The 22,038-nt window shown below is 35.1% G+C and overlaps 1 protein-coding gene across 11 annotated transcripts in view; it reads left to right on the top strand.

Annotated features, from left to right (window-relative positions):
- Nucleotides 1-22,038, top strand: part of TBC1D5 (TBC1 domain family member 5) — a 533,248-nt gene that overhangs the window by 372,998 nt on the left and 138,212 nt on the right. For all 11 annotated transcript variants that reach the window (XM_019435515.2, XM_019435530.2, XM_019435508.2 and 8 more), the window contains one exon: nt 20,643-20,785. In XM_019435515.2, coding sequence (XP_019291060.2) covers nt 20,643-20,785 — 143 coding nt within the window. The remainder of the gene's footprint in view (nt 1-20,642; nt 20,786-22,038) is intronic.

Here is a 22,038-nt window from a genome sequence, read left to right as displayed (position 1 = left end):
AACCACTGACACATTTAGTCTCTATAGTTTCGCTTTTTTCCAGAATTTCATATAAATGAAATCATGCAGTATGTAGCTTTTTAAGTCTGGTTTCTTTTACTAACCTTAAGACATTTAAGATTCACTCATGTTGCCTGTATCAGTAGCCTATTGCTTTTAGTGACTGAGTAGTATTGCCATGTTTGGATGTACCATAACCAGTTGAAGGACACTGGGTTTTTCCAGTTTGGAGCGGTTATGAATGAAAGTACTAGAACTATTTATGTGTTGCTGTTCATGTGAACATGTCTTTCTCTTGGATAAATACCAAGGGAATGGACACTGATTTGTTTGGTAAGTATATATTTAACTTTATAAGAAACTGCTACGTGGTTTTCAAACTGCTTTCCAAAATTACCGCTATTCTGTTTTGTATTCGCACTAGTAGTGGATGAGGATTTCAGTTGTTTTGTATCCTTGTCACCACTTAGTTTTGTCATTTTAAAACTCCATTCCAGTGGGTATGTAGTGGTATCTCATTGTGGCTGTAGTTTGCATTTCCCTAATAATTAGTCATGTTGAGCATCTTTTCATATATTTATTATTTATCTCTCTTTGGTGAAGTCTGCAGTTTTTAGAGGTGGGGTGTTTATTATGGCTGAGTTATGAGAATTATTTGAATATTTCAGAAATAAATCCTTTTTCACATATATATTTCATATTTTCTCCCAGTGTGTTGCCTGTGTTTTCATTTTCTTAACAGTGTCCTTCAGAGATAATTTTTAATTTCAATAAAGTCCAATTTATCAGTTTTTTCTTTTATGATTTTTCCGTAGCCTAAGAATTCTTTGCATACAACAACATCCCAAAATTTTATCCTACTTATTTTCTAGACATTTTATAGGTTTTGTACTTAGACCTATTATCCATTTTAAGTTAACTTTTGTGTGTAGTATGAAATATAGGTCCAGGGTTCATTGTTTTTTAGCAGATGTGCAATTATTTGGATACCATTTGTGATTGTGTCACGGTTGAATTTCCTTGACATCCTTAGCAAAAATCAATTGACCATATATGTGTAAGTCTATTTCCAAACTCTCTGTTCTGTTCCATTGATCTAGGGGTCTTTTACCAATACTATGTTGTCTTCATTCCTTGATTCCTTTATAGTAACTCCAGAAATCATGTAGCATGGGTCTTCTAACTTTGCTTTTCTTTTTAAAATTGTTTTGGCTATTCTTAATTCTTTGCTTTTCCATTCATATTTTTATTTTTATTTTATTAAAAAAATTTTTTTAACGTTTATTTTTGAGACAGAGAGAGAGCATGAGCAGGGGAGGGGCAGAGAGAAAGGGAGACACAGAATCCGAAGCAGGCTCTAGGCTCCGAGCCATCGGCACAGATGACGTGGGGCTTGAACTCGTCAACCGCGAGATCGTGACCTGAGCCGAAGTCGGATGCTCAACCTACTGAGCCACCCAGGCGCCCCGCTTTTCCATTCATATTTTTAAATTGACTTGTAATTTCACCAAAAATCTTTCTGGGATTTGATTAGCATTGCATCAAATCTATAAAGTCAATTTTAGGAAAACAGACATCGTAACAGTATTGACACTTCCAGTCAATAGACATGGTATATCTTTCCATTTATCTAGGTCTTTGTAGATTTCTCTCATCATTTTTAAATTGATAGCTTTCAGCGTATAAGTATTTTACTTACTATATTCATCCCTAAATATTTTGTGAGGTGGTTTTTTTTTTTGGTGCTAATTGTAAAGATGCTGCTACTTTTAATTTCAGTTTCTAGTTGTTCATTCCCAGTAAGTAAAAATATAATTGATTTTGGTATATTGACCTTTTCATCTTATATCATTCTAAAGTCACTTATTAGTTTAAGAAGATTTTCTGTACATTGTTTGGGATTTTGTAGAAAATTGTGTCTTCTGCACTTACAGATAATTTTATTTCTTCCTTTCTAACCTTTTTTATATAGCTGAATATGATTTGCTAATATCTTGTTAAAGGTTTTTTTCATACTTATGTTCATGGTGATATTGATCCTCTGTTTTCTAATGGAGCCTTTGTTTGGCTTTGGGATCCCAGTAATGCTGACCTCATGGGAATTCCTACTGATTTTATTTTTTCAGGATGAGTTTATGTAAAATTGGTATTATTCCTTTCTGGATATGTTTAGTTGTAGGTGAAAATTTCCTGTTTCTTCACATGATTTGTATTTTTTAAATTAAATCTTGCACATTTTAAATGTTATGTTGTTGAATTTCTGAATTTTGTGATCTTCCTTTAAAGAAATGTTGAGCTTACTTTTTGATAGTCTGTTAAATGACTTGGATCATCTTGATCTTTTTGATGCTTGTTTTTAGGCTTTTTAAAAAATACAGTTCTAATGTATCCTCTATCCAAGGGCCTGCACTTTAGGATTTCTACTGAATTTCCCATGTGTACATCAATCTCTCTCCAGTCTGTCCAGTCAGAACTTGAACATTTCCTGACCTCAAAACCCTCCTGCAATCTTTATGCTCCCCAGTTCTTTCTCTGATAGTTTTTCTTTGCTGGGCCTGCAAGAGGTTTGTCCTAATCATGTACAGTTTAGTATTCAGCACAGACCTCCTGTGCAGGCTTCTGGAGTTCTTTATATAGCTTCCTCCTTTAAAGGTAACATGTCCTGCAAATGTCCCACAGCCTCTGATCTCTGTTTTCTCAACCCAGTAAGATCAATCCATTCTGTTTTGGGTTTCCCCTTTTTGCTATATGCTCTCAAAAATGCTCCCAGGAAGAAACCCAGGTATCACAGAGTTTCCACTTTCCCCACCGCCTACACTTAGGTCAGAATTACAATGCTGTGCTGCACTGCCTGCTTTCTAATATTTCATGCTTCATATATTTTATCCAGTTTTATGTGTACTATACGTTATCCCATCATGGTGTGAAAAGGAAGTCATACCTAATTTTAAAAATAAAATTAAATAAAATCAACTCTATTCTAAGAAAATAACTCCTAGAGCAAAGGAAACAAAGAGATTGAAAATAAAACAATTTTCACATATGTAATAAGGAAAAACAAACAAAAATGAATTATAGTAATAATCAGACAAAGTGAATTTAAAGCACTAAATAGGATTGAATGAGATAAATGAGAGCACTTTATAGTGAAAAAGTGTACAATTCACAATAAAGACCCTTCTTTAATCATTGTACACCCCCCCAAAAGAAAAAAAAATGATTTTATTATGTAACACCTGCAGGAAATAAAAGAAGACATACATAGAAATGAAATAGTAATAAATGACTAGTACTTCTCCCCATTCACAGTAAAATCGGCCAACTCACTATAAAGGAGGGATGTAGAGAACCTAACTATTCACATTTAATAGGTCAGATAGATCTGAGGGATATATATCAAAGTCTGTGTACTATTAACAGAATTAAATGAATGCATCAACATAATATTTATCTTTACAGTAGCCATAAACAAAAATGTCAGTAAATTTCACATAGTAGAAAAGGTATAAGTTGCATTCTTTGGCAACAAAACTTGAAATTGATAACAAAAAAAGAAAACAACCCCCAGTGAAAACCTATGACAAAATATGAAAACTCTCTTTATTATTGTCCTAAAAGGAACTGTGAACTGAAATTGCATAATTTCTAGAAAAAAATGATAAAGTCTGTCGATCAGAACCTATTGATTTTGATGAAAACAATACTCTTAGAAGTTCTTAGCCTGATACTAAAAATTTTAGTTTAAATTACTAAACAAAAAGGAATTAAGATATGTGAATTAGACATTTGTCTCTAGTAATGAGGAAAATAACATGAAAATATATCTAAAGAACACAAAAGGAAGGAATTAAAAGTAAAAGTGGTGGTGAATTAATAAGAAAACATAAATGACAGAACTAATACATGAAGGAACTGCTTATTTGGGGGGGGAGAGAAATAATAAACATCTTAACATAGTTTGTATGGTTTGAAATAATAATGTAGACAAATATAATACATGCACAAATTAAAAATAGATTATCAAAGGTACAAATATGTCAAAAGGTACAGATTCCCAGTTGTAAAATGAATCAAGTCTTGGGAATACAATGTATAGCATGGTGATAATAATAATACTGTATTGCATATTTGAAAGTAGCTAAAGACTAGATCTTTAAAGTTCTTATCACAAGAAAAAATAATTCTGTAACTGGTGACAGATATTAACTGGATTTATTATGGTGATGATTTTGCAATATATGCAAGTATTGAATCATTACACTGTGTACCTGAAACTAATATGTTAGATCAGTTATACCTCAATATAAAACAATTTTTTAATTGTAAAAATAATTTTTAAAAAATATACATTCAAGTATAGCCAGCAATGGTTGGGGGTAAAAGAATCATTAGCCCCATCCACTGTTAAAAATGTGTTATAAAAATATCATAATTATAATAATTTAGAATTGGCACATAATTAGACTTGTTGGTAAAATAGAGAATCTGAAATGAACCCTTAATACATAGGGGAATTTAGCATATGATAAAAAGAGAATTTCAGTTCAGTGGGAAAACAATGGATTATTCAGTAATACAGTTTTGAGAACTAACTAGCTATTTGGTAAACCACGAAACTAAATATTTTTGCACCATAACAAATGCCAGATGGATCAGTGATATAAACAAAACTGGAATAAAATTATTGTTTTTATATTCTTAGGTGGAGAAATAAAAACCCCATAAACCATAAAGAAAAAGCTTGGTAAATTTGACAACACTATAATAAAATTTCTGCCTGAGTAAAGAGCTCTCCCTATATTCTGAAAAACATGGAAAAAGTTAGGGGGTCACTAAAACTTCCTTGATAACCTGGTAGTTTTTGGGCCCAGGACTATATCCTCTTACATACTTTTAGAGTAGTGGCTCTCAAACTTGAACTTGCATCAGAATCACCTAGAGGGCTTGTTCAAATACAAATTGCTGGGCCCTGTGCAGAATTTCTGACTTAGTCGGGATAGGGTGGGTGAGGTTTAAGGATTTGCAGTTTGAACAAATTCCCAGGTAATGCTAATGCTACTGGTCTGGGACCATAACTTTAAAAACCTCTGTGTTACCATGTTCCCAAATTCCCCCCATTTTCTTCTGAGATCACTCAGTACTGGTCTTTGCAATCAAATAGTTCTAAAGCAAACTAAAGTGTCAAGGATGATATGCAGTAAGCAAGCAGTTTGCTTCTTCCCATGATATTCTTACAAGCACAAAGACCTATATGGCGATACTTTATGCAGTCTCATGTATAATAAGAAAGGAAGAAATCTAAATGCCCCCAAATAAAATAATGGTTAAATCATGATGCATCCACTCACTGGAATGCTATGTAATCATTAAAAACAATAAGGTATTTCTATAAATGATCTCCATTTTGGAATGATCTCCATTTTAACAATCATATTGTTAAATTAAAAAGTATGTTGTACAGTGTGTTCCTGTATGTTTTCTTTTAAGTTTTTATTTATTTATTTATTTTGAGAGAATGAGAGAGAACAAGCAAGGGAGACACAGAGAAAGAGGGAGATAGAGGATCCAAAGCAGAGAGCCTGCTGTGGGGCTCAAACTCACGAACCATGAGATCCTGACCTGAGCCAAAGTCAGATGCTAAACCGACTGAGCCACCCAGGTGCCCCACTGTGTATGTTTTTAAAAGGTGTGTGCAGCATGAAAATGTCTCTGTGTTGGGAAAGAGCATTGGCTACCCTTAGGAAGGTGAGTTTGGAGGGAGAGGATCTGGGACAGGAAGGGAAATGTCTTCTCGTTGCATGTACGATTCCAATTTAAAAATGTCTTTCAGCATTTAAAGAAAAATTACTCTAAATTGACTGAACAATGATTCTACATAATTTTCATTTAATTCACAGGAAATAAAAGAATTTAGGAGGTGAGAAATATAACAAGACAGGAAACTGTAGTCAGAAAACAATGTTTCAGACTCTGAGATTGCAGATTTGTAGCTTCTCAGCACCAGCACTCAGCCACGGTCCCTGCTAGCTGATGTGGAAAAGAAATGAGTGTTGTTGATGAAAATAAATTTAAAGTATTTTATGTGATGTTTTTGTGCTTCATATTTGAGTTGGTTTACGAGCAGATTAATTTATGATCATATTATATACCATGATGCCCTCAGTAAGCTAGACTTCACTGAGTTTCTGTTCTCTTTGTTAGCCCGATATACAATTCTAGACCTCATAAGTCTTTCTAAAATCGGCTGACCAAAAGTGGCAATTAATTTTTCTTTGTAAGTTCTTAGTTCTTTATAGTTTCCTTAATGAGTTTCCTTGAGAGGAAACACTCTAAATCTTGTAGAATACCATAGCTGTAATCACCACTGTATTGTAGCTGGGTTGCTCATGAAATACCAGATCATGATTCATCAAAATAAGTCCTTCAGAAAGCCCCGTTTCTTCTACTCAGAGAAACGCAGTTATCACACGTATGACAGCAATGGTAGATATTGTGCATCTTGAGTCTTGGAACTTAGTCATTAATGTGGAAAGGTGATTTTTTAAAATATAAATCTGAATTAGATATCCTTTAGGATTTAAAGAGGAGAACTCAAGAGGAGTATAAAAATTTGGGAGGAAAAAAAATAAATAAATAAATAAAAATTTGGGAGGGACGCTGATTTAGGATTTAAATAATCATCATGTAAATCTATGGGGTGCTCAGGCTGTGCCATTTGCCTCTGTTGAGGCATCTGTAACATGCAGGGGTCTGCCCTGCCCATTTGAATCCATGATTAGGTACTAGGTGTGAGCCAAGGAGTCACCTATCTGTGAAACATGCAAGAGTTCTCCCACAAGTGACTCAAATGCATATATTTCACTTGGAGAAAAACTGTTTCCAGTGGTTAAAGCTTATTTTTAGATCATATATTTGGTAGTACTTTTAGAAATCAAAATTTAAGTCATAAATGCAAGATATTTGCCATTATCATCAGAAATTGTGTGTTTGTTTTAGAACATTGAGTTGCAGTCTTTGAAGCATAAGGAAACACATTTTCCTTGCTTAAAATATATTTGTCCTTTTTTTAAAAAAAATTATACATGTATAATTGACTGTAAAGTTGTTTGGGCACCAAACTTCAACTATTAGCCACTGAGCTAGGGGTAAAATGGAACAGCCAGCCCCTCTTTAACCCTCTTTTGTTAACCTTTTGCTTCGAATACTAGGGAAAGGTAATTTGTGACAATTGACTTGGGCTTCTGAATTTCTCACCAAAACCACATACCCAAAGTAATGACTGTGGTGGCGCTGACTGCCCTTCACCCTCACTGGTTCCTTCAGGATTTCCCTTTACCTTCCCTGTCTCACGCTGCCCCCTTGTGAGTCATCTGGGCCCCATGCAGATATATTCAACTCTTCATTTGTCTACATTAATGGATAAGAAATAGGGGACATATAATTCCAAATGGTGGATAATCCAAAAACAATTAATACATGGCTTTGGAATGTATTTAGTAGTGTTTTGAATTGTCTTACCTTCCTAATTCTATTTTGCTAATGTTGGATTAGTTTGCGTTCCCTCGACATACCCTGGTTGTGTGGGGGGCTCAGTGGGGGCCAAGAAAAATGCCAAGTGACTGTAGGAACCCAGATTGATAGAACTTTTATTGAATTAGAATTTTACTTTGGATAATTTCCATGTTAATGATTGAAAGTTGTCAGCATATCATCCATCTAAGACTAGCACGATAGCAGCCATATAGTTGAAATTCAAGAAAACATTTGTTAAATGCAGATCTTCAGTGTTTTTCATAGCAGGCTTACTTATGGTCAAACCAGAGCTAGCATAAGCCAGGAGAGGAGGTCAGCGAAGGATGTACATTTCCCTCCCTCCATCCATCCCAACTCCAGCTTCGTGAAGATAAGTATTGTCAAGTCATGGACATTTTCTCCATGTGATGATGGCTTGTAGGCTATTCAACCAGCTGAGCCACACAGATTAACAACTCAGTAGTACAGTCTTAGTCCAGGGACCCCTCAAGAAGGAAGGTATGCTATTCTTTTGAAACGCAAGGAGGTACTTTGAAATAGGCACAAAGAGGTTGTGTATTCCTTTTAGTGGCATGAACAAGGATAAAATGAACAACAATAATATAGAGCATCACTTCTCAATTTAAGGTCCATGGTTCAGCTAAACTCCTGATGTAGTTTGCACATGAGGGGTGTGGTATGTGTGGCTATGTGTGTATTTTTTTGGGGGGGAGAGGGTTTGTAAACTTGATTAATTCTAAAAAGGGTCCACAACTCTTCTCTATTATAATATAGAGAATTGAATTTAAGTTTCACTATTTTATACATTTCATAAAGTTTTGTGAAGAGAGAGAGTATATACCCACTGCCACTACCTCTCAAATTTGTTTCCATTTGAACTTAAGAACTATCTGAGAACTTAATTTTGTGAATTCCCATAACTGCAGCTAGTTCCAGACTGGGCACAGGCATAGGCTGAGAAGCCAAGATTCTGTGTTGAAAGACTGAATATGCAAATGGACAGTGGCCAGACAATATAGGACAATAGAACTCTGACCTGCGTAAGAATCCCAGGAAGCTAAACCATAACCTCTGTGGCAAAATCAGGCCAAAACAGTCAGAACTTGGTCGGTCAATGACTGCCAACTTTCCTGATTTTGCCTGCTTCCAACTCAGGACCAGCCAGAGAATGTCAAATACATATGCTCCCCAAATCAACCACATATGATGCTCCTGTTTTGGTTACTTCACAGCCATACTTAAAACCTTTAGCCAGGCATACCTGAAGCCTTTCCTTTTTCTCACTATAAAGCTTTCTCACTCCCCTGACTGCTTTTGATTCTTTGCCAAACACAAGTGATGGTAGCTGATTCCCTTGCTATAGTAAGCTTTGAATAAGTAGCCTCTGCTCAGTTTTATTTGGGTGGTCTTCCTTTATTTCAACTCTGCATTGACATATGAAAGGTTCCAGGAAAACTCCCTTATACTGAAAGCTGTCTTCCACCAGGATGTCATGGAGCTGGTGGTAATGCCATTGGGTGAACATCTCCTAGAGTTTAGCTCTTTATCTTTCCAGAGATAACATACATTTATTTATTTATTCATTCACTCATTCATTTTTATTGAAGTATGTTGGATATACAATGTTATATTAGTTTCGTATATACAACATACCAATTCCACCATTCTATACATTACTCATGTGCTCCCCACGGTAAGGGTAGTCACCCATCTGGCACCATACAATGTTATTACAATATTATTGAATATTCCCTATGCTACACTTTAAATCTCTGTGGCTTATTTTCTAACTGGAAGTTACCTCTTAAACCCCTCTTATCTATTTTGCCAATCCCTACACCACCTTCCCCTCTATCAGCCACCAGTTTATTCTTTATATTTAAGAGTCTTTTTGTTGGTTTTATTTGTTAAATTCCACATACAGTGTTCATCTTTTTCTGTGTGACTTACTTCACTTAGCATAACATCCTCTAGGTCCATTCGTGTTATCACAAAAGGCAAGATCTCATGCTTTTTATGACTGAATAATATTCCATTGTGTGTGTGTATGTATCTACAGATATATGTATGATATATCACATCTTTATCCATTCATCTGTTGGTGGGCACTTTTGCTGCTTCCATATCTTGGCTATTATAGATAATTCTGCAATAAACATAGGGGTACCTATATATCTTTCAGAATTAGTGTTTTATTTTCTGTTTTATTTTCATTGGGTTATAATTCCACTCCGTTGTAGAATTACTAGATCATGTGGTATTTCTGTTTTTTAGTTTTTGAGAAACCTCCATACTGTTTTCCACAGCCAGTGCACCAATTTACATTCCCACCAACAGTATAAGCAGGCTTCCTTTTCTCCATATCCTAACCAGCCTTTGTTATTTCTTGTCTTTTTGATATTAGCCATTCTGATAGGTGTGAGGTGGCAGCTCTTTGTGGTTTTGATTTTTGATTTTCATTTTTCTGATTAGTGATGTTAAGCATCTTCTCACGTCTGTTGGCTGTACGTATGTCTTCTTTGGAAAAATGTCTGTTCAGGTCCTCTGCCGTTTTTAAATTGGATGATTTGGTTTTGTGGTGTTGAGTTTTATGAGTTCTTTATGTATTCTGGATATTAAGCTCTTATGGGATACATCATTTGCAAATATCTACTGCCATTCAGTAGTTTGCTTTTTTATTTTGTTGATGGTTTCCTTTGCTGTGCAAACACTTTTTACTTTGATGTAGTCCTAATAGTTTATTTTTGCTTTTGTTTCCTTTGCCTGAAGAGACATATCCAGGAATATGTTGCTATGGCTGATGTCCAAGAGATTACTGTTTATGTTTCCTTTTTGGAATTTAGTGGTTTCAGGTCTCATATTTAGGTTCTTAATCCATTTGGGGTTTACTTTTGTCTATAGTATAAGAAAGTGGTTCAGTTTCATTCTTTCGCATGTAGCTCTCCAGTTTTCCCAACACCATTTATTGAAAAGACTATCCTCTCCCCTTTATAAATTCTTTTCATTCTTCCTGTTGTTAATGTCATATATCACATTGATTGGATTATTAAACCACCCTTGCATCCATGGAATAAATCCCATTTGATTGTGGTGAGTGATGCTTGTAATGTATTGCTGAATTTATTTTGTTTGTATTTTGTTGAGGATTTTTGTATCCATGTTCATCAAATATTGGCCTGAAGTTTTGTTGTTGTTGTTGCTGTTGTTTGTTTGTTTTGTTTTTAGTGTCTTTGTCTGATTTTGGTATCAGGGTAATTCTTGCCTTGTAAAATGAGCTTGGAAGCATTCTTTACCCTTCAGTTTTTTGGAATAGTTTAAGAAGAATAGATATTAGCTCTCCTTCAAATGTTTGGTAGAATTTAGCTGTGAAGCCATCTGGTCTGGGACTTTTGTTTGTTGGGAGCTTTTTTATTATCAACTCATTCAGGTTTAGAAGATTGTACATTTCTAGAAGTTTATCCATTTCTTCTAGGGTATCCAGTTTGTTGGCATATAATTTTTCATAATGTTCTTTTACAGTTCTTTATATTTCTGTAGTGTCAGTTATTTCTTCTCCTTCATGTCTGATTTTATTTATTTGTGTCTCTCTTTTTATTGATGAGTCTGGCTAAAGGTTTATCAATTTTATCTTTTCAAAGCACCAGCTTTTGGTTTTTTTGATCTTTTCTATTGTTTTTTAGTCTCTATTTCATGTATTTCCACTCTGATCTTTGTTGTTTCCTTCCTTCTACCAGCTTTGGTCTTTGTTTTGTTTTGTTTTCTAGCTCTTTTAGGTGTAAGGTTAAGTTGTTTATTTGAGGTTTTTGTTTTGTTTTGTTTTTGTTTTTTGTTTTTTGTTTTTTGTTTTTTAATTTCTTGAGGTAGACCTGAATCACTATAAACTTCCTTCTTAGAACTGCTTTTGCCATCTCCCAAAGATTTTGGACCATTGCGTTTTCATTTTATTTTGTATTTTAAATGCATGTTTTTTTCTAAGGACAGATCTGTCTGAGCAAGTTAATTGTACAGAACCTTAGAATGAGAACAGCTCACAGGTGAAGCAGAATAAACACCAAAGAGATGACCATTCAGCCACGCTCCCAGTATTGTACGGCTTCTGCGTGGGAAATGAGAGAATGACCTTTTGGGTCCTGATGGCATTGGGATTCTCTGATTTGAGGACCCACACCCAGGATTGGGCCACTTCCCTCCTGGGCTCTGTCTCTTTGCACTTAGCTAATCAGCCATGTCCTGTCATGTCCCAACTCTCTTACCTCATTAGAACCAATCACAAGAGGCCCAGGAAAGCCATTAGCTCAGGACTAAGCACAGAGGGCCTCAAATTTAGAGTGCTTACTCTGGCTTCAAATGAGATTATATCTATCTATCATAGTAAATTTATGTTTAAAAAACATTGACTTGTAAATGTTAGCATTTAAAATGTCACAATTTTTGTAGCCTTGTTTTGGCATTTCTTCATCTTATAATACACTGAGAGTTAAAAAAAAAAAAAAAAAAAATCAAAGCAGCTTAGCTTCTCCCAACCTTTGGGAGGCTTCCCTGTCTCCTATGTCTATGTCTCTCCTTTTTATTGGCTAATGTTTTCATAGTGTTTTGTGTGTGTGTGTGTGGGGGGGGGTTATGGGGGAATATAGATGTTAACAGAGATAGAATATTAAGAGGTGTTTGGCTCTGGGTGCTTTCGGTCCCAGACAGTAGATGTTTAGTGGTTGTTGATCCAGTGACTGAACACATGAGTAAACTGATTTGAAGACCCACGTCCAGAACTGAGCTAAGGAGATGCAGAGAGAAACCAGAATTGCCTGTCCTAATTCTCTTACTGTGGCACCCAGATCAGTAGCATCAGCTACTTTAGGGAACAAGTTGAAGATCCAATTATCAGGCCCCACCTGAATCTCAGAATCAGAATGAAAAGTTTGAGTTTGAGTTTTAGCAATGTGTGTTTTAATAAGCCCTCCAGGCTAGTCTGATACATGCTAAAGTGTGAGACTACTACTCTAATTAGAAGAGTCATTCAATAGTTTAAGACTTTTCTTCTCCTGGGATAACAATTTATATGAATGCATGGTAGATTTCAGGAGCCTGATAGCTGGCACCTTAAAATGGACAGGAAACAGGAATTTGTCACCTAGACCGCTGCTCTCAAACTTTAATATACACACTGATCCCCTGGAGATCTTATTAAAATGAAGATTCTGGGGCACCTGGGTGGCTCAGTTGGTTAAGCATCCGACTTTGGCTCAGGTCATGATCTCATTGTCCGTGAGTTCGAGCCCCACGTCGGGCTCTGTGCTGACAGCTCAGAGCCTGGAGCCTGTTTCAGATTCTGTGTCTCCCTCTTTCTCTCTCCTCCCCCACTCATGCTCTGTCTCTCTCTTCTCAAAAATAAATAAACATTAAAAAAAATTAAAGTGAAGATTCTGATTTCAATAAGATTATATTAGGGGCCTAGGAGTCTGCATTTCTGACAAGCTCCCAGGAGATGATCCTGGTCCTACGATCATACTCAGAGTACCAAGGTTTTCGTAGACTATAGGTTCCAGCTCAGAAGCATCTGAGGTATGAGCAAGCAGGGAATCAGAGCTCAGGAAATGTAGGGGGAAGTCCAGGAAGTCTTAGGAGGTCTTGATCAATTCTTACATAGGTGTGATCACTTACTATTTAATGTGTATATCCAGGGATCCCTACAGAGATTAAAAAACAAAACAAAACAAAACTTAGGGAAATGTCTACTTAGCAGCTAGGAAACCTGTGAGAGAACAAGGATGTAGGGTCAAGATCAAGAAGACCCCTGGCTAAGAAGAGCTGACTGGGGAGGAGAATTCATATTAATTTAATAAACTTTGTTAATACCCTACTTTATGTCCAATACCGAATGTCCCCAAGGAGCTTGTGATCTGCTGGAGAAGGGAGAGAAGCCAAACCAAACTACCAGTAACTAACCCTTCAGCTCGAATTTGCTTAGCAGCACCTCACCTCTGGAAAACGTAATTGGGAAGCAGTGACACCAGTAGATAATGGAACTTCCAAACATCCGCCCTGAGTGAAGTACCTGTCCTAGCTTCTGAGCAGCCAGGCAGGGTTAGGGTGACTTGTGGGATCAGGAAGAAGAGAAGGAGGACAGAGCCAGTAAAACCAATCCAGAGGGTGTTTAGAGCAATAGGTAAGTGAGAAGAGGTCAAAAGGAATCCGGCACCACTGCTACCTTTTTGGAATGAATTCAGTCAGACTTTCTTGATGACATATTACCAGCTAACAGACTTGTGGTCTTACCTGTTTCCTGAATTGCATAGATCCTGATATTTTTCCGCTTGGTGCTTTGCCTCATGTCAGTTCTTCCAACAATGTGTGTAAATATATTAGAAGATTTATGCAGAGGAAATTGAAAAGTGTTACTCAGTGAGGTTAAGATCCTATTGGTATTTGAAATGGTCTGTGACAATTAAAAAAAAAAAGTAACACAAGTTTGTTTTTTTTTTTAATGAGTTTCAGATTAGGGAGGATAGGAGCAATTATTTTTAGCAATTGTCTGTATGCTCTTTTAGAAGACTGATTTGGTCATAACTTCCTTTCCTGAGGTAAAATGACACAACGAAGGCTATTTACAAACTTTCTAGAAGTAAAAATAGTCTCTAGTATGAATAAAGACTAGTATTCACAGAGCCTAAAATTAATTTTCCCGACATGACCACCAAATGTACATTAATACTTCATGTTGTTCTTATAAGGCAGTAGTGGCTTCCAAGTGATTTTCTCAAGCAGATGCCCAGTAGTACTCACTTGTAGTGGAGCCCAAGTAAGTGATAGGGTAAAAAAAAAAAAAGTTCTCAGCAACTTTTACCCCCATAGTCTTCTCAAGGTAGAGCTAAAATTCTAACTCTATACTGGTTGGAATATACAATAGAATTCTCAAAGAGAGCACATCCTGTTCATACAACTAAATGTCTATTGAAGTAATACCATCTTTTACTAGCTTTATTTGAATTGCTGGTAAATCACACATCCTAAAATTACTCAGTCCTTGAAATACCATACTTGTAAACCAAATAGCACGTATACATTAAAAAAAAAAGAGGGGGGTGTGGGGGTGCCTGGCTGGCTCAGTTGGCGGAGCATGTGTGGCTCTTGGTCTCAAGGCCGTGAGTTTGAGCCCCACATTGGGAATGGAGCCTACTTAAAAAAAAATTTTAAAGGGGTATATGAGTGTGTGTGTGTGTGTGTGTGTGTGTGTGTGTGTGTGTGTGTGTGAGAGAGAGAGAGAGAGAGAGAGAGAGAGAGAGAAAATACTCAAAGATTTTATAACCTCTAAACATAAGATAGTCATCTTCTGTGCTCAGCATTCTCGTGAGCATCTTATACCTCTGAAAAACATAGATACACAGCTCTATTTTCTATTCAGACTATTTTTGCAAAGGGTGTATTACAGTTGTTCTGACAAAATGGCTTCAAACATTTGCCAAAGAGAATAAATTATAGTAGGAATGGGTGGTAATTATTAGGAACTTATTCTGGGAATAAGAAACCTTCCTTAATAAAGGGCTATGTACTGCCCTCTGAAAAGAATAGAGGATTTCCCCAAAGTTAAAAATGTACTTTTAACAGTTTGCATACATATCCTGTGGGGGTTAAATTAAGTTTAACATGTTTTCCCAGAAAGCCAAATTCAGTCTGGGTTCAACCCATGGATTACAAGGAGCCCATAGAAAGCACATTTGAGTTGTTTAAAGATAATAACTAACTCAAAGTTTCTGTTCCTTTTACTTTTGAAGCAGAGTTTAATGGGCTTGAAGTATTCAAATCTTTCTGTGACACATGCAGATCCCAAACATTTTTAAGAGGACTGAGTTGAAATAGTACTAGATAAAGAAAAAAAAATTAATAAACAGGCTAAGCAGCTTCCAGTGATGTATTCTGCAGCACTATTAGAAGAATGTGAAATTGGGAAAAAATGCTTTATTTTGGTTTCCATCTTTTGTCGCTCTTCAAAGAAGTTAGAATTAAAGATGAGAATGCCTTGTGACCCTAATTATAATAACTGTAATATTTGGTTCTGATTTGAAGACTATTTTCACAGAGTTGATGTAAAGGAAAACTCAGGGTAAATTAATTTTAAAAGAACTGAGTACAAAGGAACCCAAATAAGAAGAGCCTCAACTTCTTCAAGGAGCTGCCAACCACAGATAGGAGTACTTGGTTTGCTGTTGTTTTTCTCTGATACTAATACAGAATTTGGATTCTGGGTTTATCCTCTACCAGACATGGGTTATTTAAAAATTAATTAATTACTTTGAAAAGTACAGGTGAACAGAAAGCAAAAAAGCAAAATTAATATCATTAAACAAAAATCTGACTTTGTTTTTTGTGTTCCAGTATGGTTACCCAGTGCTATCATTTGGTGATCACAGGTTGCTTGAGATGCCTTTATGATGTTTGTTAAATTAAGTCAAATATACCTTTTTTTAATTTTACTTGTTCTTCTAAGCTGGCTATACCTATATCTTACTAAAGGGTCATTAAAGGAAAAAGAAAAGGAAAGGAAGATAGATATGTGTTTCTTTCTGCACGTATAACCTACCTCAGCCATGTTGGATGAAGGCTATGTTTAGTTAAACCTCAAATTGGTCATTTTCATAAACTGCTAAAAAAATGGATTTCTCTTGGTGTTTCCATGGGTCATTCACCAAGCAATAATACCATCAGGAGTTACTGATCCCCTGGGGATAGCAGCTTAATTACACAGAAATTTTAAATGAGAATCGTGTTATAAGAGCAGGCATAGCAACTGTCCTGTCTTTGGGTGGTTTATTATTAAATTTAATACCTCATATGGTCTTTTTTGTTTTTGTAGATTTTAATTCTAAGTCGGTCTGGTAAAATGTGAATTATTGTATTATCAGAAGTGATAAAATGTGTACGATTATGAGCATTGCAATCTGCAGGTGTAACATACCTAAAGCAAGATTAATAGTATCAAGCAATTAAACTGAAGCTATCTTTAAGGGGAAAAGAAAGCCTTAATGCTACCCTTAAGTGTAAATTAAACTCACGCTAAATATTTTTAACTGCAATAAAAGCATGTTAATTTTAGGAGTGACTTCTTTATAAGACCTCATTTCTTCGAGTAAGTTTTCCTTTCTAAGAATACAAAAGCTTACTGAAATAATTTCTGTTGGTAACTCATTCCATAAAGAACGTAATTTTTCCTTGGCTTTTAAGCTCAATGAAGAAAGCCCAAAATAGCACAGGAAATTTTGTATGTGGTGAATATATGTATGAACTAAATCCAGTAGGGATTAAAATGATTAAATTATTGATAAGGTCATTGTTGGTCCCAAAGCATTCCATTAGTCATACAGTACTACTTAAATATTTTGAGAATTTGGCTTTAATTTTCCTATAATCGCATATAAAATAGAGGAAACTGGGTTTGCTTTAATTTTATATCCTTGCATATACAACTTACTAGCAGTCTTATATAAAAGAAACATGCCAGGCATCTAATAATAAATTCTTTTCCTTATGTGTTTCTGTTTTTTTTTTCCACTTCCTGAATTATTTTTATGCCGCCACTAACAAGATCACTGCCTGTACTTTCAATTTAGCTACACCTTTGCCTCTCGGTAGCATGACAGGTGGCTTTGCAGTGAGTTTACCAAGACCTTGGTAAACACTTAGAGCACTTAGCAAAGTCTCTCTCTGTCTCTGTCTCTGTCCCTTTCACACACACACACACACACACACACACACACACACACACATGCACGCATGCGCGCACGCATGCACGTTTTGGTCCTTGCCCTGGAATTATTTAGCAGTGTACTTGGCAAGGTGAAACTTCAAAAATAAAGCACTGTGAAACATTTATAAAGCAGCACATCACAGATTACACATTGAATCTAAAAGTACTGAAGACCTACGTTCTATGCAGTTTTGATGATATGTTTTATTCAATGTAGATTGTGAGATATTTACAGCTGTCCCTCCTGACAGTGCCACAGCCGAGATGGTTGCATGTAGGCATGAGTGGGGTGTCCTCGCCGAAGCTAAGCTAACATAACCCTATTCAGCAGGAAAGTTGCGTGAGAAGTTTGGGCATTTTGTTATGGAAATAATAGGAATGTATATCTTATTTCTTTAAAAAGAGAGGCTAATTTTTTTTTTTTCCTTTGACTCTTGAAGCACCATCTGTGATGAAACTAACAATGCAACTGTCCATAAGAAAATGAGAGGACTGAGCTTTAAGCAAGGGGCAAAGAGATAGTATTGTATTCTCCGTGGTATCTATTAACTTTCCTCAGTTTTTTTTTTCTTTTTTTTGCTAAATGATGTCTGTTATAGCATGATGGATGATGTCAGCTTTTTTCAACAGTCATTTTGCTTTTAATAGGAGATAGCAGGAAAAACACACAGAACATTTTTCCTCTACACATAAGAAGGCTAACGAAAAGTAATGTCTTCCAGGAAATACCAGCCATAGTTATTAAATAGGCTTACTCAAATAAGGAAAGTATTAAAATAACCTCCATGAATGAAAGAAGCAAGTTCAAGGCATAGTACCATTTTATAGGTGTAATTCTTTACAACATTGTGATTGGACAAGTTTATACATTATGCTTATGCTTACCTCAAGTGTAGCTAATGCCATCATATAGGTGTGATTCTTGAATTTTATACTGGCATCCAGATTTGAACCAGGAAGGATCAGTTAAATGTCAGAATTTTATATTTCAAAAATGCCAAAATTTGCCTATCCATCAAACTAGGATAATTCTTATTTATTTTTATTTTTCAGCTTTATTGAAGTATAATTGGCAGATAAAATTATGATATTTAAAGTGTACATTGTAACGATTTGATGTATGTGTACATTGTGAAAGGGTTTTTCCCATCTTGTAAACACATCCATCATCTCACATATTATATTGATTCATTCATTCATTTATTTTTGGTGAGGATATGTTAGTTCTCTTGGCAAATTTTGATTATACAATACAATGTTATCAACTACAGTCAACATGTTACACTTTAGATCCAGTTTTTTCATTAATTTTTCTTCCAGTTGTATCAGCTGAATAACTGTAAATGACCACAGTCCAACTGTTTTACTCATTTAATAATACATATATAATTATCAGTTTAAAGATCCTGTTTTTAAACAGGTCGCTAAAATGGTTGAATCCAGGTGCTTTTTGATTTGCTCATTCTCTGGTTCCCCTGATCCTCCTTGTGAGACTCGTTGGTTCTTTGTCATTTCAAGAAGAGCAACCTATTTAATTTACAGATATTTTTGTACTTCTTAAAATAGTAAATATTGGCATTTGTAATTTGAAAGAGTTAGAAGTGTGTAGAGAAGTAATATTTTTCCTGAAGCCACATAACTACAAATAATATTAGACCAAAAAAAAAATATGTATATATATATATATATATTTAGACACCTCATATTAGCAGTGGAGTGAGAATTGAAAGATAGGTAAAAATTGTAAATGATACTGTTACGCTTTTAAAAAGATAAATGTTACTCAGGCTTTAAATCTTTTTCCTGAAAAATTGAGTATCATAATTTAAGATGTAACTGAAAATACAATTTAATCTGTTGATTAATTTGATAATATGAATGAAACTTAAGTATTTGATCATGTGGTTCCTAATAACTGTGATACATATGTGTGATTATACACTATATTGTCACAGCTTTGACTCATGCTTAAATATAATACTCCCTGAAGAAAGTATTTGAATTTTTTGGCGGGGAGGACTCACTTTAACCCCACAGATGGTTATATTTGGTTTCTAATTTTGCAAAGAGGTGATCTCTTTTAACTATTTTTTAAAGAATTTCCTCTGTTCTGTACTATTTGGAATACTCGAAATTTGGAATTTTTGTTTCTTTGTTATGTGCCAGAACCACATAGAATTCTAGCTGAAATTCCCGGAGAAAGTCTTGTGTAAGGAAAGTGTAGCCATGTTATATAAAATTAGAGGTAAATGGATAAAAGCATATCAAAGTGAATTATTTTAATTTTCTTGTAAGAATTACTTATGAATAGCTTACAGGCATTTATTGAAAGTTTAAAGTATAACTGTTTATGACATATAATTATATACAGACCTTGTTGAGTATTCTTATAAGCTGATTATGTCTACTTATAGCACAGATGTCCCATTTTCCTGGCCATGTATTTTAGAACATCCCTAAAAAGATAACCTCACTGATGAGGTATATCTATTCTAAAGTTAAAAATAAAGTATCACTATTTGTTTTGCTTGAAATAACTATCTATGCTTGACCAAAATAAAGATACCTGTTTTTCCCACATTTAATTTTAAAATGAATATTTTAAAGAGTGAAATGTGAGAATGCAGTTTTCTGTTTAGCTATAGTTAATTTGTTGTACGTACAATCATTTGCAAAATTCCAGTTATCAACAATAACAACAACAACAATAACAAAATCAGTAGTTTTCATAAAATTTTGGAAAATTCTATTTTTTAATCCTAACCTTACATATGATGTGACTGTCAGACCAGTGTGCATTCATTGTCCTTTTTGCATTTTGACTTTGGGATTTCTGTTAAATATGAAAGATTTCGGGGCGCCTGGGTGGCGCAGTCGGTTAAGCGTCCGACTTCAGCCAGGTCGCCATCTCGCGGTCTGTGAGTTCAAGCCCCGCGTCAGGCTCTGGGCTGATGGCTCGGAGCCTGGAGCCTGTTTCCGATTCTGTGTCTCCCTCTCTCTCTGCCCCTCTCCCGTTCATGCTCTGTCTCTCTCTGTCCCAAAAATAAATAAAAAACGTTGAAAAAAAAAAAATTAAAAAAAAAAAAAAAACAAAAATAAGAAAGATCTCTACCCTTTTCAAATATTCTGCTAGTGTTTGATACATATAGGAATAAACTTTAATGATTGTGGCCCAGTTATAAAATTACAAAATTGATCTGAAAGCTTGAAACTTGGATTTCACTGTATTATACTTTCAGTATGTAATATTTGCTCAGTGTGATCAGTTAAAAAAATTATAATTTTTTTCACAGTTATAGTAGAAAATGACTCTTCCTTATATTACTCTCAAAAGTACTATTTTCTGAATTTTGGTTTTGTTTCTCTGCAGACGGTGGGTCCGGCTACTGTTTGGACGAGAGTTCCCCCTGCAGGATCTTCTGGTGGTCTGGGATGCCTTGTTTGCAGATGGCCTCAGCCTGAGTTTAGTTGATTACATCTTCATAGCCATGTTACTCTACATCCGAGATGCTTGTAAGTGTTAATGACCTTGCCTACATTCAAGTAGGTGGTCCTGAGTTTTTAAATTGTTTTATCTTTTAAATATATTTTATCTTTTATTCTGAATTACCATACCTACCTTTTTATAGTAGGTAATATATTGAAGTTTCAAAGGAGCATACTAAATATCTTTTTTGTTAGTTAACTATGTACATATTGGGAGATGTGGGTGATTTTATCCTGAGGGAATTGGAATATTCTTCAGAACTATTTTTCCAAAGACTTTACTCCTGCTTTAATCTCCTCATTACACACATTTGTGAAAAGCACATATGAAAAGCCAATATTTCAGATATGTTTAGAGCTCCACCTTCTGACAGGTAGGGAGTATTCAAAGATATTTATCAGGCGATTGGAGCTATTTTTGTAGTATCAACAACTTGCCAATAAAAAATAAATATTACATTTAAAGATATTTTAACTTCTTCTCAGTTATATTTTGGCCAAATGTATTTCTCAGTACATTGCCAAATGGTAGACGTATTCCTATCTCATCAGATCTACCTTGGGATGCTTGCCATAGCTGGAAAGCCAGTGCCTGTCTGTTGTGAGTACTCTTGTAATCTTCAGCTTGAAGAAAATACCAGAGCATGTTTTAAATTTCGAAATACCTCAAATTGTTTCCCTTCTCAGAAAAATAATCACTGTTCACAAAACAAGATTTGTAAGCCAAAGTATAATTAGGAAAGACTGCACAGAGTGATGATTAAATAGGAAATAAACAAAAAAACTATCATAAGAGTAGGACTTTGTCAGCAGAACATAAACTGTTTGGAGTCATTCACGATCTCGACTGTTCCATTGCTTTGTGGCTCTCTTTATTTGCTCACTGAATACCAGTTGTGCCAGATGCTCTTCTTATGCCTCTGGTAACGCTAATAATATTCTTTAAAATTTTAGATTATACTTTTTTAATTCCCCCCAAATTACTTGAATGAATAAGTGACAGGAGCACCACATTTTATCTAAAAATTGTGAGTTTTTTCTGTGCCTTGAAGGTCAAATAGTTTGGGTTTTGACAGACAAAGTGGAAAGTTCCTTCTTTCTGAGTCAGAGCTAATCGTAGAAGAACATGGAAATTATAAGAGGTAACATCTGGAAAGTAGAGAAAGATGTTTGGGTAGTGTTGATGGATACTAAATTTTAGGATATTCAATACTACTCTCTCATTTTAAAGTAGTATGAATTTTTTTTTATTTTTTATTTTTTAAAATTTACATCCAAAT

This window comes from Panthera pardus, unplaced genomic scaffold (genome assembly GCF_024362965.1).
Source record: "Panthera pardus isolate Hobbes unplaced genomic scaffold, ASM2436296v1 HiC_scaffold_16, whole genome shotgun sequence".
NCBI lineage: Eukaryota > Metazoa > Chordata > Mammalia > Carnivora > Felidae > Panthera > Panthera pardus.
This window is presented reverse-complemented; position numbering and strand designations above follow the sequence as displayed.